The sequence below is a fragment of the Gallus gallus genome, chromosome 19 (assembly GCF_016699485.2).
Source record: "Gallus gallus isolate bGalGal1 chromosome 19, bGalGal1.mat.broiler.GRCg7b, whole genome shotgun sequence".
Taxonomy (NCBI): domain Eukaryota; kingdom Metazoa; phylum Chordata; class Aves; order Galliformes; family Phasianidae; genus Gallus; species Gallus gallus.
In genome coordinates this window covers 10,378,345-10,392,315 of record NC_052550.1, presented here as the reverse complement: position 1 = coordinate 10,392,315, position 13,971 = coordinate 10,378,345, and the positions used below count along the sequence as shown (strand labels likewise).

Below are 13,971 nucleotides of genomic sequence, written 5' to 3'. Positions count from 1 at the left end.
ACTGCCACTGTCTATTTGATTTTCACTTTTGAAAAAGTATCTCCATAGGTGACTTTCAAGTAGCCAAATCTATTGACCCATCCTGAGGCACTGCATCTGCTACAAATAGATATTATTACAGAAACATTAAAATGGTAGCCCGACCAAGTCCAAAGAATCTGTCCCAAACTGTTGCTGGCAGAGATTTTAGACTTGTTGAGAGTCTACAGCATCTCTGCCTCTAAAAATCCTGGCTTCTGACAAGGTCTTGTAGACATAAACTAAATGGTAAGTGCCATTAAATCAGTACTCATATCATAAAACAAACAGTGTTAGAAGGGGAGGAAACATTCTATGAACCTAGAAGATTCCTGTTTTATTGAGCAAGGCAGTAAGAAAGTTCTGATTAGCCTACACATTCTGGACTGAGAGAGAATACAGATTAAATTCCCAGTTTTTCTTTATCTGCATTCTGGTTTTGATGCTGTCCAATGGAGCACTGCCACAAATGCTGACTGTGCAAGCAGCAGCACGAAATGCAGCAGTGATAACTGGGATCATTACCTGATCAAGCATGGATGGAAGTAGGGAAGAGATTGGGATAGGGCCCTAGAAAAGAATATTCCATGAACTTACACTTTTTTTTTGGGGGGGGGGGGGGGAGGGGAAACCCCAACAACAAAACAACATTCACTTTGAGAACTGTTCCTCACTTCTAGTTTGTTAGTGTTACCTCAGTGTTCGCCAACAATGAAACACCAATAATGCTTTTATGCAGGGAAACTGAACTCTCAAGCTGTTAAAGGCTTAGCTGGTTGTTAGAAGTACACTTTAGCTGCCATTCCAACTGCTGATTTTGCCTCAATATACACTGCTAAATAAGTTATCACAAAATAATCAAATAGCCTGGTTTGAACCTCAAGAACAGGAACTGTCAGCCCCCATTATATTCTACATAAACCTGTAGAAGATTGCATCATTTAAAATTTGTTAATGATTCAAAAAAGGTATAAAAAGGACAAAAATCAGGCTGCATCCTGTAATTCCCAAGAAGAAAGTGTCTTCCTATGTCCACAAACATATTACATAGGGACAGTAATACATAATAAATTTGATTTGTTCTAAGAAATCATACAAAGGTCAGTCATGGTGACAGAGAACTGCTGCTGTCATCAGTCTTACTCCCATTTCTAAAGCCTGAAATGGTGATAGGGTGATACTGTGATATTGTGAAGCAAGTGCAGTACTTCGCCTTTGGCCAGGGAATAGGTTACAGTAATCAAGATAATATTAAATAATAATACTTTAAATGTAATAATACAGATTTACAATACTGAACAGTGTTTATGTTAAGAGGTAAAATGCATCTTTATGCAACTCTGTAGCTGAATACCACATTCGTTCATCTTTCTTCTCATCCCTGCAAGTTAGTTTCAGCTAATAATCAGCTGCAGTCTCACGCTTTATCCTAATGCCAGTAAAATGTGAAAAAGCAAAAAACAAACAACAACAACAAAAACACCCTATAGTCATCTTTAACATGCATGGGTCTATGAATAATGACTGTGCAGCAAGCATTTATTGCTACTGATAATAAATTCATATAATGTTATAAAATTCATCCCATAAATCTGGGCTTTCTAATCGTATCTACTAGACAGGTCAGTTTACCTGATATCACATTTTGAAATAGATATATTATATACATCAAGATGCTGTGATCTTTGATCACTTTACACAGTGACCTGCAAGGCAATGTACAGACTTCTGTCAATTTTTTCTCATTGGATTTACAAAATGTTAGAACAGCACACTATAGTTTGATATTTCAACTGCATTGAAGTTGGTTTTGACTTGTGTCTGTCTCTACTGACATGCTGTTAAATTCATTTGCAACTGCTTTTCTTAGTGGTGGTGGTTCGTTTTTACATGTGGGAACTTGGATGTAGTTTTCAGTGTACCCAGCAGTACTGTCTACACAGATCTCCGTGGAAAGCACTGTGCAGATGTCAGCATTCTGTACATCAGGAAATACCCAGACAGCAGCTGCTGCGCCACACCATCTTCCTGCGAGGATACAATGGTGAAGAGAGCAGATGGTCCTGTGGCACTTAATTCAAGTTGTAACAAACATTAAAAAGTGCCTTTGTGAATTTAGAACTGGAAATGTGTATGTTTTTGTTAGCATAATGTCAGTATCAAGACTGTTATGGTCGTACATGTCACCACAACGACTACCTGGGCATCAGTTCGGCCGTTCCTCTGGTGCCGCGGAGCCGGGGTGCCTGATGTGCGGGAAATCCCGTGGCCCCGCGCACACTCCACGCCCTTCCCGCTGCGAGAGATTGGGAAGCGCTGGGGAACGAGCGCGGCCGGTGTGCCACAGACCCTCACGGACCGCCACAAGCCACCAGATCCTGAAGGGCGCCCGCAGCAGCGCACGCAGACAAGCCTGAACCTGCGACCGTTGCTAAGAGGTGCGTTGGGGGGGCGGGAGAGGCTGTGGAGACGAACCGATTGGCTACGGGAAGCCAAGTGGCGCCTGCGATTGGCTGGCGGATGTTTGGGTGAGTGGAGGCGTTGCGCTACCAGCGGGAGGGGTCGGGTTTGTGAGGGGCAGGCAGGTGCGGTGGGCGTTGTGTTCTCCTTTGAGAAGTGGTGGAGCTGCTCCGGAATTAACAAACCACTCTAATTTCTCTATAAATTATCCCAGTTGCTGAGTTGATTTTAGCGATCGTTTGATGAACAGCATGCTGTTGTCTGCCTCAGGAAATCTACTATGACTTAAGCCCTGAAAACCACCAGAGGTAAAAATAAAGCTTTCTTCTGTTTTAGAATTTGTATTAAGGGATAAATTGTATATTGAGTGTTAATTTAAAAGTAAATAAGCTTTTATGGCAAATCACGAGCAGTTTCAGGGTTTGTGACTGTAAACATACCACTTTGTGAAGGGTGTAGGTACTGGGTTTTCAGAACAAAATCTAATGAAATCCCATAGCCTCATAAAACAAACTGGATTGCCTGATTTGAGGATTTGCCTGCTTTTAAAGTGACTGAGCATGCTTTAAGGAACATGTGACATCAGATATTGCAGCATTTCAGTTTACTGAGTAACTCCTTTCTAGACCCTCAAAAATTTGCTCATATTTCTAAAAACCTTGGAATGGTACTAAGCATCTAGATAATAAGGTTTTATGGAAGAAGGCCAACAAAAATGTATGTAGCCTGATGGGACTTGTACAGTCCAGAGTAACCCACTGCTCAAGAACAAGAACATAGTTGCCATGAAGATGGAGTGGATAAACAATACCGCTAAATATTTGAAACTTTAGATAGGTGCATAGTGCACCTTTCATTTGATTTCAGATTTTTTTTTAAATGCATTTCTGCAATATATCCATTAAAAACTACTGACCAACGCTGTGGAAACCATTTCAATTAACACACAAGTTTTTATTTCTAGACAGACCTTGTCTGGCAGCAAGTGAAAGGAAGTACTCCTGGCTTGTGTGTGCTGTACTTTCACCTGATGTAATAGCAAAAGCTGGCTGGTTTGCTAGAAGCAACGTTGCATAGCAACCACTTTGTTGACCTCCCATGGAATATTTGTCTCACATTTAAAAATACTCTGTGGTGCTGCTCTTGAGATAGAGAGTGCACAACAGTTGGGAGCAAACCCCACAGTGAAGGGGAGCAGAAGATGTGGCTTTTAGGCAGAGTTTGACCTTGGGAATAATCAGGTGTGAAGCAGTATCAGTTAAGGGGAATGTATGTGGGGAAGAAAGAGATGTTTTAAGGATGCCTGTGCTGGAGCAGGGACAAACTGTGTGTCGTGGAGGAACTGCTGTGTTTGTCTGGGGAGAGAAGCTGTCTCAGAAACACTGGAGAAACATACTGCTCTAAGAGGAAAATTGATATTGAATCAAAATGCTGTGACTGTGTATTTTTGGGGGCATTGGTTTAACTGCATTAGAAGCATCCCTCTGTTCTTTGTTCTTGTTTAGCCCTCCCTAGGCTTCTCAGTTTACTCTTTTGTCTGGTGTGCTTTCTCCTTCAGTTTTTCAGGTCTTGTTTTCTCATTATTTTTCCAATGACTGTGCTGTTGTTGGTTTTGTTTACAGTCTACAGTTCATCCATTGCTTCAGCCATAATCTTAATAGGTGTTTACTTATACAACTTGTGGGATACTATTTAACTCTTAAATTTGTTCTTTTTTTTTTTTTTTTAATATGCTGTGATTGTATTTCTCTTCTTCTAACTTCCATTTCCAAATTCTTGTTTCTTCATGTTTTTTGGAATGTTAAAGTGACAAGAATCTTTTCTACCCTCCTATGCCCATCTTCATACATTTTTGCTTCTGCAGCCAAATATAATCCTACTCATGATTTCAGGTTCCACGTTCCAAGAATTCACCTGTGTTGTATGCAAAGCCTTTCAAAAAACAATGGCCAGACTGCTGCAAGCTCCACCCAAGTTTCATCCTTCAGAATGGCATGTCGCAAACAAGATGCAGTGTGCCAGTACAGAGTCTCAGAAATCCAGTTCAGAGCGCTTAGTAGCTGAGAGTCGAAGACTGGTGGATGAAATAGAAAAGACAACTCAGAAAACCCAAAGCAGTGTCAACAAGAAAATAGGTAATCCCATGTGTACTTTTCAAGTGTCATTTGAGCTATATATGTTTAAGAGGGACTTAGAAGATTACATGATTGTAAGAATATATGTCAATAGCATGCTGTCTGACCAACAATGCTCTGGCTTGTATTAATAGTTGTTTGAAATTTTCATTCTGCAGAACAGAGACTGGAAGAAACAAAGTTCTGGAAGCAAGAATTAGATAACACACTTGAACAACTTGTTAATGAGACAGAGGTACTGTTAACTTTCAAGATCAGGCTGGAGAAAGCCTTGGAAAGCTGCAAAGAGCCACTTGTAATTTCCCAGAAGTGTCTCCTGAACAGGTGAGAGAGATTAAGAAAAACATTAAGGGGGAGAAGAAAACCTATGTAACAGACCTTTAACAATAATTAAAACACTCGCAAACTGAAGGCCTGCGTGTGCAGCAGAGTCACTGTCTGGTTTGTGTTATAACATTGGAGAGCCAAGCCCATAGAGGCAATGTTTCCATTGTGGCAAGGAAAAGCTCTGGATATAGAATGCTGGGCTTCATCACTGTCTGTTAGCTATAGGCATTTTAATAATGTGACTGATGGCTTTTCCTCTTTTTATTTAGGCAGAGACGAGCTGGGACTGACTTGGTGCATGATGAAGTGGAACAGGAACTGGTCAAAGAAGCTGAAGTTCTGCAGGGGGTTATTGCTTTGCTTGAACGTACATTAGAACAAACCAATGAGCAACTCAGGTGCAGAGGCAAAGAGCGTAACCAGACGTGGGTTAGCTGAAAAGCAGGGCAGTCATAATCCTGAGAAGTTACATCAGGCTGAACACAGGGACAAGATTACCTTCAGTGCTACACAGTTATAGAAGTCCCGTTCTAATTAATTCTAAGAAGTTCTGTTAGAACTGTAAGGACTACCACATGACCTATGACCTTCTCAGGATCCAGTCCCGTGGCTTTAATTCTAATTGAAATTATACCATTGATTTATAAGGAGCTTGAACCATGCTCTAGGTCTTGGGGCATTGCAAATAACAATTTGTGAATGAAGAATTTTGTGAGCAGCATTTGCATTGCCTAATGTACCATTTCTCACATGCATGTTAGGGAGACTTGTAAATGTCTAGACTTTGGCTTATAGTGCTATCACTTCTACTTCTAGACTAAACCGTTCCACAAAATACAACCTGGAAATGGATGTGAAAGACAAGTTCGCAGCTTTGATGATTGACAATTACTGCGCTAACTTGACAAACAACACTGCTGATGTCAGATACCCTGATAAAACAGTGAAAATAGAAGAAAAGTAAGTGGTTATTTAACTCAATGGATATACAATAATTATATTGCTAAGATGAACCATTGCAGTAACAGCAAGATTAAAGTAACTGTAAGACAGACTAGCTGTTCATCATTGTTCTGTTGTAGTTGTATATTTTTTTTTTATACTTCTGTCCATCACTTTAGTATCTGTGTAATACACTGGTGAAATGAGCCACAGTGATCATATTTCCAGTGAACTGCTGGAAACTTTTGGAAATTTTTGAGGCTCACAGATAGCTATAGCAAATTTCTCACATGGCTTAAACCCAGAATAGATTCACTCATCTAACTTCCTCTCCTCTCCCAGGGTGTCCAAGCAGGTCAAATGCTGGACTGAAGCAGATGAGGTGTGAGGTTAATTAATCTGTCCAGTGTGCAGATTTTGTGTGAATTAGTGTGAATGGCTTAGATGAAGAAATACCTACTACAAAACAACAGGCTGGCAAGAAAAAACAGGCTAAGTAGCGAGCTGACATGCTTGGAACACCAACAAACTGCCAGCTCTTACCACTAGCACATGTTAGTGTCCATCAACAGGTTGTGTGACTCAGACCACACCCAGAACAGCATTTGCTGCTATGTACAAATAATGATTACAGGTTTATATAGATACCCAATGAGACAAAGAAATCTCTGAGGGACTTCCCAGAGACCTGCCTATCAGCCACTAGTGCACCGATACCACTCCCCCCTTCTGAGAATGGGCTTCCCAACTATTGCTGGAAGTAACTACGTAAGCATGCAGGGGTGTCTTGTGTGCACAGTTAATGTGTGCATAGTAACTTGGTGTTAATAATACTAGCTGAATTGTATTACTAGTAACACCTTCACTGATGAAAGATGTTCCAAGAAACACTGGTTATTATATGTGTCTGCCTATTTGTCCGTATCTTTCCTCCCTTTTCCTGCTACAACTCAATCTCAATTATCAGGAAATAGGAGAATAATAACAAAGTTGTTCTGAGATTGTAGTAATTTATTTTTTTTTTGACACTCATGCTTGGCTTGTGGAGTAATTATAGATTTATGAAATTGCAGATGCTGCCAGCTGATGACCTTTTATTTTGAATCTCTTTCAGTTTTGTTAGCCCTGAAGACTGGTTATATTTCTCAAATATAAATGTTGAAAAGGCTGACAAGGAGAGAAACAATTCAATGGCACTAAGGGTGCTGATTGACAGCATCCTCTCCCAGGCAGTGAATGACATGTGCAAGCAATGTGAGATGGTGAATATTGCATTTAGAAATAGAGCAAAGGAAGTCAGAGATGCCAAGCACAAGCTAGAGACACTCCTTGCAGTGGTAAGTTGTAGGAGACGATCAGTGAAAAGATGTAAACAATGAGCTTTGGTTATCAGCCAGTTTGCTCAGTCCATCGTATTGAGGTGTTTTGAGCTACTGTGGTTAACAATTTTACTTTTGCAATACTGGCAACAGCTGCAACATTCCCTATGGCTCCAGTTTCCTTTAACAGTCATCTTAGATTTAATTTACTTATCCATATGTGCACTGCTAAAAAGGTGAATTTCTCTAATCAGTCAATCCAGAGAAGTATTCACCGAAGTCAGGATTTCTCTTGTGATTTTTAGATATGTGGGGCTGCTATAGGTTTTTTGAGATTGTGCTGTAAGAGTTTAATGGCTTATAAAATCAGGGCCAGCATGTTTTGAAGTTCGATACATGAAGACTGCTTGAGTTCTAAAAGTTAACCACTGAACTTAAAATGATATTGGCTCCACTCCAGTCATAATCCTGGACAACTTTTGTGAAAATCTGTTGATAAAATAACACCTTAACATAATGAGTGTTACCGTGATTACTGTTACTACAGTGATTAAACAAGATATTGAGGATTTTGCTCACTGTAGGAGAAAGTGTGCTGTGCTTTCTTCTGTCGGATTTGTTAAGGTGATGGAGGAGACTGCCTCACAGGAGATGAACATTGTAGCCTTAAAGAAAGCAATTGCTGATAAAGAAGGACCTGTTAAAGTGGCTCAAACCCGCTTGGAAGCAAGAAACCATCGCCCTGGTGTGGAATTATGTTATGACGCAGTGCAATATAGGTTGACTGGTGAAGTTCAAGAGATTACAAGAAATATTCAGAGGCAAGTGGAAATGATGAAAGAGTAGGGAAATCTATGGTACAGATGATGTGGTTAATTAAATACCTAAAGTAACACTGGGTCCCAGCTATTCTCCATGACATTTTGAGACGTGCTTTTTCCTTAAGGGTAAGCACACTTTAAATGATACTGCATGGATATTGTCTCATTGTGAATCCCTGCCCTTGTTTTTTCACTTGGAATTATTCTTGTATATGACAAAATATGTATGTATTCTCAACTAACTTTTGGCTGTATTTTCCCTGTTAGGTTAAAGGACACACTGGCACTGGCTGAAACAGAGCTGAAAGGTCTGAGACGTCGACAGCTTTCCCTGGAGGAGGAGATCCAGATCAAGGCAGATACGTTATACATCGATGAAGTGCTCTGCATGCCCATGAGAGAGTCTGTTTGCATTAACAATTTTTGAAGCCATAGTTTGTGCTGAGATTTTTATTGACAAACTCTAAATTTATTGATTTGAAGTAATGCTGTCCTCATTCTAGATGTGTAAGATAATTAAGACAGATGTAGTACTTACAGCTAGGACTGTGCTCTAGAAGGTCTGATGAAATCTCCCACTTGGCAACAAAGTTCCAGAATAAGAAGGAATGTGCTTTCCGTGCCATCTCAGGTACAACCAATGATGTTTTTTGCAATTGAGAGGTGTAGAAGTTGTGGAAGCTAGAGCAGGAGTTCTCTCACAAGATACTGGTAAACTGATCAAGTGGGAGTGTTGACTGCCAGGACTAGCTGTGATATGGTTTTCTTCTTAACATCTGCTGTTAAGAACTAGGCACTGAGTGTACATTAAACTCAACGGGAACTAAGGAATGATGATGCAGTGGAATGGTGTACCTGACTGCATCTGAATCAAGATCAAGCCAAGGCTGATTTTGGGCTAATTGTTTCCTCATTCCATGTCTCAGTTTTCCTATTTGTAAAATGGAAACAAACAGATGGGCCTAATTGGTAAGGTATTTGAAACTCTGCAAGGGGAAGTGCTGGATGAAGAAGAGGGCTTTATTTTTACTGGAGATGCCTACGAAGGCTGAGAAGGAACTCACTGCTGCTTCTGGTTCTGGTGAGGGAAAACAAAAAAAATGGCAAGAATAAGTGATACTGGAGACATAGGAGGCTGGTTCCCAAATCTAACATTTTAATCCAGGGCATAGTAAAACTGTCCTTTGCAGGCAGTGGTATCTCCCTTTCAGAGGCATGCTGACAAGATTCAGTTCTCTTACTAATGTCCTCCAAAGGATTTGTTTGTAGATGTAACTCCTTGTAGCTTTACACCAGTGGATAGGTGATGACAAAATAGTTAAGCTCTGAGTCAATCAGATTTTTGAACTTCTTGTAAATATTGTGCAACAGCCGCTCCTCCTCACTGGTCTCCTGTCGGGATGTGTAAATCCTGACCTGTGAGCACGAATGGCGGTTATGTCTCTCAGATACGTGCAGCAGTCTCAGCCCATTAAAGCTCATGGCAAAAGTAAGCCTTTGTTACTACTGAAGAATATGGAGAAGCAAAATTCTTAGAATGAAATCCTAAAATTTACTTAGAGTTTTCACTCTAAACTGAGTGAAAACTATGACTCATCTCCTGCCAAAGAATTTTTGGGAAGAAGAAAGTTCCTTTTACCCTCAAGATTGATACATTCTTGGAATATGCATGGCTCTGGATCTAATACATTTAGAATCCAGCAAGCAAAATAATATGACAGCATGGTTTACACAAGCTGCATTTGTGGTGTGGCCCACATTCAATACAACATCCCTTTTTGGTGAGATGTGTTTCTATCTTTTGTGTAATGAGATTCAACTTGCCATGCTTTGATTTAAGCATAGATCTGAGTATCAGGTCTGGGTGGAACAGACAATTCCTAACTTAATCTAGGAGATGACAGAGGGGACCCATAGACTAGTGGAGACTTGTGGAATGGTTGGTGCTGGTTATTAAATTAACATAATATTCTGTAATATTCCTACTTATGGCTTAGTAGGTTGGAAAGACCCATTTCTGAGTGGTTCTCAGGATTCTTATAATGCTAAAGCATTATATAGGGAAGGTAGTTGTGTTAACATTTCCTTCTCTAACCTTGCTGTGGGATTATGGGGACCTCAGCATTTCTCTGGATATGGAAGAGAGGAAAGTAGATAATGGGAGTTTTGAAGCACAAAGTCTTACCTTTATTGTAGTCAAAAAGCATTTCCTTTCTGCACGATTATGTAGCAACCTCTCCATAAAAGTGACACTAAGAAATGCCCAGACTTTCAGAAAAAACAACTTCCTGCATGATAAGATGAGCTGTAGCAGCTCATCATCCAGCAGCTCGTTGTCATTGTTTACTTCAAGGGTTAATTTCTTCAAAAAGAAAGAATGTGGTCAGTACTATGAAACAAAGCTTGCCCTAGCTAGACTTAAAAAGTGTTTCCTGATTTTACCAACAGAAGTGACTGGCAGCAGATCAGCTGTGTACCTTGACAGTAGCAGAGAACCGTTTTTTTTTTTTTTTTTTTTTTAATTACGACAAAAATATATGCAATGGTAATCTCCATTCTCCTGTGAAGATGAGCTTCCCCTGTACATTACATACCATCCTAAGAGACAACTTCCAGTGGGTGCTATACCCACAGCTCATGCCATGACACTATTTTGCATACCAGAAGTAATTCAAGATAAAAAGTAGATCTAAAGACAATTTCTAGAAAGCTTTACAGATCTGTGGTGTCTACTGCAAACTCTGCAGTGCATTAGGCCTTAAGAAATCTGTCAGTAACCATCAGTTATAAGGCCATGTGCTTCCCTCAGGCATGCACAGACTTGATGCTCATTTATGTGTCAACCATTTAATACCTTTCATGATACATCCTTGGTGATACCAAAATGCTTTGACTGAATAGCTTTCCTACAAAAATAATGTTTTTCTCCCTGAAGGTTCCTTTTGCTCACAGCTGGCTTTATGACCACCAGTATTTTTTTTAGTGTTTTAGCATCTCATGAGGGCAACCTGACATAAGTGACATTTGGGTGAAGACTACCATAATTTACATTATAACTGGACAAGGACAATCACTTGAACTGGTCTATATAGCAGGTACACTGGAATGGCTAACTCCTATGGTTACGTAGAATGCCTATACAATTACTTTGCTTAGCTTTATGGAGTAGTTGTCATGACTGCTTGCCTTACCTGCAGCACGTGCCAATAGGCTGGGAGGATGTTGGTGAGGGTAGGTCTCATCATCCAGTATGGGTCTCTGAAATAGCAGCTCCTTAAACTGATGCTCCTGACTGGGATCTCCACTAGCAGGATCCTGGCTAGATGATCATGCTTCATGACTCTTTCAAAGTAGAAGTTCACATTCAGTTTTGGGGCTCTTTTGGCCAAGTTGGCCCATGACATTCCCCAGACCACTTGCCCATGAGGGTCATGGATATGACATTTGATATTCAAGGTGCACAGTGAATGAGCACTGTTCTTGCACAGAATGTCCAGCAGTTCATCAGAGATACAGTTATAATTGAAAGTCAGGACAGCCAGGCTGTGGAACTTGGACACAGTATGGTGGAACAAGGTGCTGCTGTAGACAGGAAGGTGGAGACTGAAGAAATCCTCAATATTTATTTCAGATATAAAGCTTTTATTAGTCAGGCAGCTCAGAGAATTCAGAAGCTCACAGCCTTCTTCCAAGGTTACTCTTGCTCCTTTTAAGTTGAGATAATTAAGCTGTTTGCTCATTCTCTTCAGAAAGGTACCTAAGTTCTTGATAAACTGAGCTCTGACTACGTTTTTCCAGACCAAGCGATCTAATTCCAGGTGCTTGATGCTCAAGGATACCAGACGACAGTTACACTTACCCAAGTGTGAGAGAAGGCCTCTCATAGACACTTGAAATTTTCGGGTAAAGACAGTACTGTAAGGATGCAGTAACTTGATTTCAAGGTGTTCCAAATACTTGCCAAATTTCTTGACGTACCACAGTGCAGTTTCAAATTCAAATGCATGTGCCCTTGATGGTTGGCCATTGAACGTGATGGTTCTGGTTCTCCAGAGGGATCCTGAGTACATGGCCTGATTCCATTTTTTACAGACCATTGCAGCTCGAGATCTGTCCTTGTCATCTAACCAATGGAAGACATGCCTCAGACAGACATCAGGTAAATTAGCCCAGGAGCTCTGCTCAAGGTCACTGTCATCCTCCATTGAGGAAACACTTCTTGACGACTTTTCTGAGTGCAGAACAAAGCCTAGATGAAGGAGTTTGCTGGCTAAATGTCTTGTAATTCCCAACAGAACAGCCTTTGAAGCAAATAGCTAAAAGTTGCCTTTTTTTTTTTTACATCCCAAAGCGATAATCCTTTCTTTGCCTCTGTACTCAAGTTGTCAGGATCCAAATTCTTGTATCTAAACTATGGTCTAACCTAAATCAAAAGAGAAAAAAACAACAATGTGTAAAAAGCAATTGTAGTAAGAGCACAGGACACATCATTGAACATTTTGGCTTCTAGTCTGGCTAAACAGGGAAATGGTATGATAATAGAGCAGTTGTTGCAATTGATAATGGTTTGGGGCCTGATACCTAGTGTTCTGGGCTGTACAGAGATGAACAGTGCAAATGACCATTCTTAGACCTTCAGAGTACTAGTCAAGAAAACCTGAAGTTGTATCCTGCCACAGATGAAGGTACAATCCCTGTTGAGAGGAATAAGCACTATAAGCTGTTCTGTCACTTTGCTCAAGCAAGATGTTCAGCCATTTTCCTCCAGTGGACAGGAAGAAGGATAGTGAACAGGAGATCAGGTATAACAGTAAAACACAGAAGAAAATAACCGCATTGCAAGAAGTTATCAGTTCAACTCTCAACGCTAGACTCTTAAGTATTCAGCTCCCTGTGCACCTTTCCAGATCTGACTGATAGTTTCCCACCTGTGTTCATGATTTATTTTCTGTACCTCCTCCTGCCCTTCCCTCTCCCAAGTTCAGTCATTGCCATGAAACAGAGGTAACCTTTGTGATGTCACAACTGAATTTATGCAAGGGCAAACAAAGCTGACTTGAACCAAGTTAGCTGGGCTGAGGTGAAGACACTGGAAAAGAAAGACTTGCTTGGCCATCTCAGGAACAGAAAAATGAAAGCCACAATCTGTAGATGTAGGTGCAGGCTATATGTTTGGTATTATCACTTTTCACCACCTGGATAAATGGATCATGCAACTGAGCAGTAAACATCCAAATAGGGAAGCAATGCATTCCATATTTCTTCATTTATGAATTGCAATCTTCAGTTGTGAAATGCAAATTACCTTCCATGTATCTGTTAGATGCTTGCTTTCACAAGACCTTTAATACAGATTGGGGTACCAGCTGTCTCTGCCAACAGCCATGCATGGGGAAAACTTGTATTTTGTTAGTACTTTTGCAGTGAGGCAAAAACTCAGAATGCAGGTACTTCCTATCTCTACAGTGCACATATTACCACATCCACTTGGCAAATCACTACTTAGCTCTTGGGAATGAGATTAAAAAAAAAAAATACACAACAGCTAGGGGTATCGATCTGTATGATCTACATCAAAATCAAGGCTTAATTGCTGGCCTGACCAAAAGACAAAAAAACTAAAAATTAGGAGATGCCAGTCTTTAAGCAGTCTATCTTTTCTGCTTTGTATGAGAAACTTCCTTGGTGTAGTAGAAATGTTGAACAGCCTGAAGCAGTGATGGAGCACCTGGTGGGAAGGCAGGGCCAGCCCAGGGAAGCTCAGCTGCATGCAATGTACCTGAGTGAGCGGAAAGGCTGGAGCCAGGATCCACCCCTTCCCAGAATTCATTTAAGTATTGGCAGTGGACATAAGGGTATCTTGCTGGAGATTCCTGCGTACCTGAGGTCTTCTGAAGGTAAGCAGCTTTTTTCCTTTGTTCCTGTGACTGCTGTGTTTATACTTGTCCT

At 40.5% G+C, this 13,971-nt stretch overlaps 2 protein-coding genes across 14 annotated transcripts in view; one reads left to right on the top strand and one right to left on the bottom strand.

Annotated features, from left to right (window-relative positions):
- FBXO39 (F-box protein 39) overlaps positions 1-13,971 on the bottom strand; it is a 53,132-nt gene that overhangs the window by 37,428 nt on the left and 1,733 nt on the right. For 2 of the 10 annotated variants that reach the window (XR_005840901.2, XM_046902754.1), the window contains exons 1-3: positions 12,951-13,914; positions 11,214-12,445; positions 10,208-10,384 (exon numbers count right to left, since the gene is read on the bottom strand). Coding sequence is in view for 8 of the 10 variants with exons in the window: in XM_046902754.1 (XP_046758710.1) it covers positions 10,208-10,384; positions 11,214-12,227 (1,191 nt within the window). In the remaining 2 variants the exon portion in view is untranslated. Of the gene's footprint in view, positions 1-4,175; positions 4,553-8,560; positions 9,101-9,156; positions 9,439-10,207; positions 10,385-11,213; positions 12,446-12,950; positions 13,915-13,971 lie in introns of those variants that run through there. The other 8 variants (XM_025142113.3, XM_046902753.1, XM_025142118.3 and 5 more) reach the window with 6 other exon arrangements.
- On the top strand, positions 2,630-8,456 carry TEKT1 (tektin 1). 4 transcript variants are annotated; one of them, XM_004946829.5, is made up of 8 exons: positions 2,630-2,786; positions 4,371-4,613; positions 4,772-4,937; positions 5,210-5,338; positions 5,757-5,900; positions 6,997-7,219; positions 7,826-8,022; positions 8,290-8,456. In XM_004946829.5, the coding sequence occupies exons 2-8, from the start codon at positions 4,424-4,426 to the stop codon at positions 8,447-8,449; spliced, it is 1,209 nt and encodes a 402-aa protein (XP_004946886.2). In that variant the 5' UTR covers positions 2,630-2,786; positions 4,371-4,423; the 3' UTR covers positions 8,450-8,456. The 4 variants fall into 4 exon arrangements, with proteins under 4 accessions (XP_004946886.2, XP_004946885.2, XP_046758713.1 ...); XM_004946828.5 differs by having other exon boundaries at positions 7,793-8,022; XM_046902757.1 differs by lacking the exon at positions 2,630-2,786 and adding an exon at positions 3,624-3,719.

What these genes read in the sequence shown, in the direction of transcription:
- TEKT1 (XM_004946828.5), top strand. Translation starts at nt 4,424, where the DNA reads ATGGCCAGACTGCTGCAAGCTCCACCCAAGTTTCATCCTTCAGAATGG. An exon ending in CAGTGTCAACAAGAAAATAG is followed by an intron (nt 4,614 to 4,771) that starts GTAATCCCATGT and finishes TTCATTCTGCAG; the next exon opens with AACAGAGACTGGAAGAAACA. An exon ending in TAGAGACACTCCTTGCAGTG is followed by an intron (nt 7,220 to 7,792) that starts GTAAGTTGTAGG and finishes TGTAGGAGAAAG; the next exon opens with TGTGCTGTGCTTTCTTCTGT.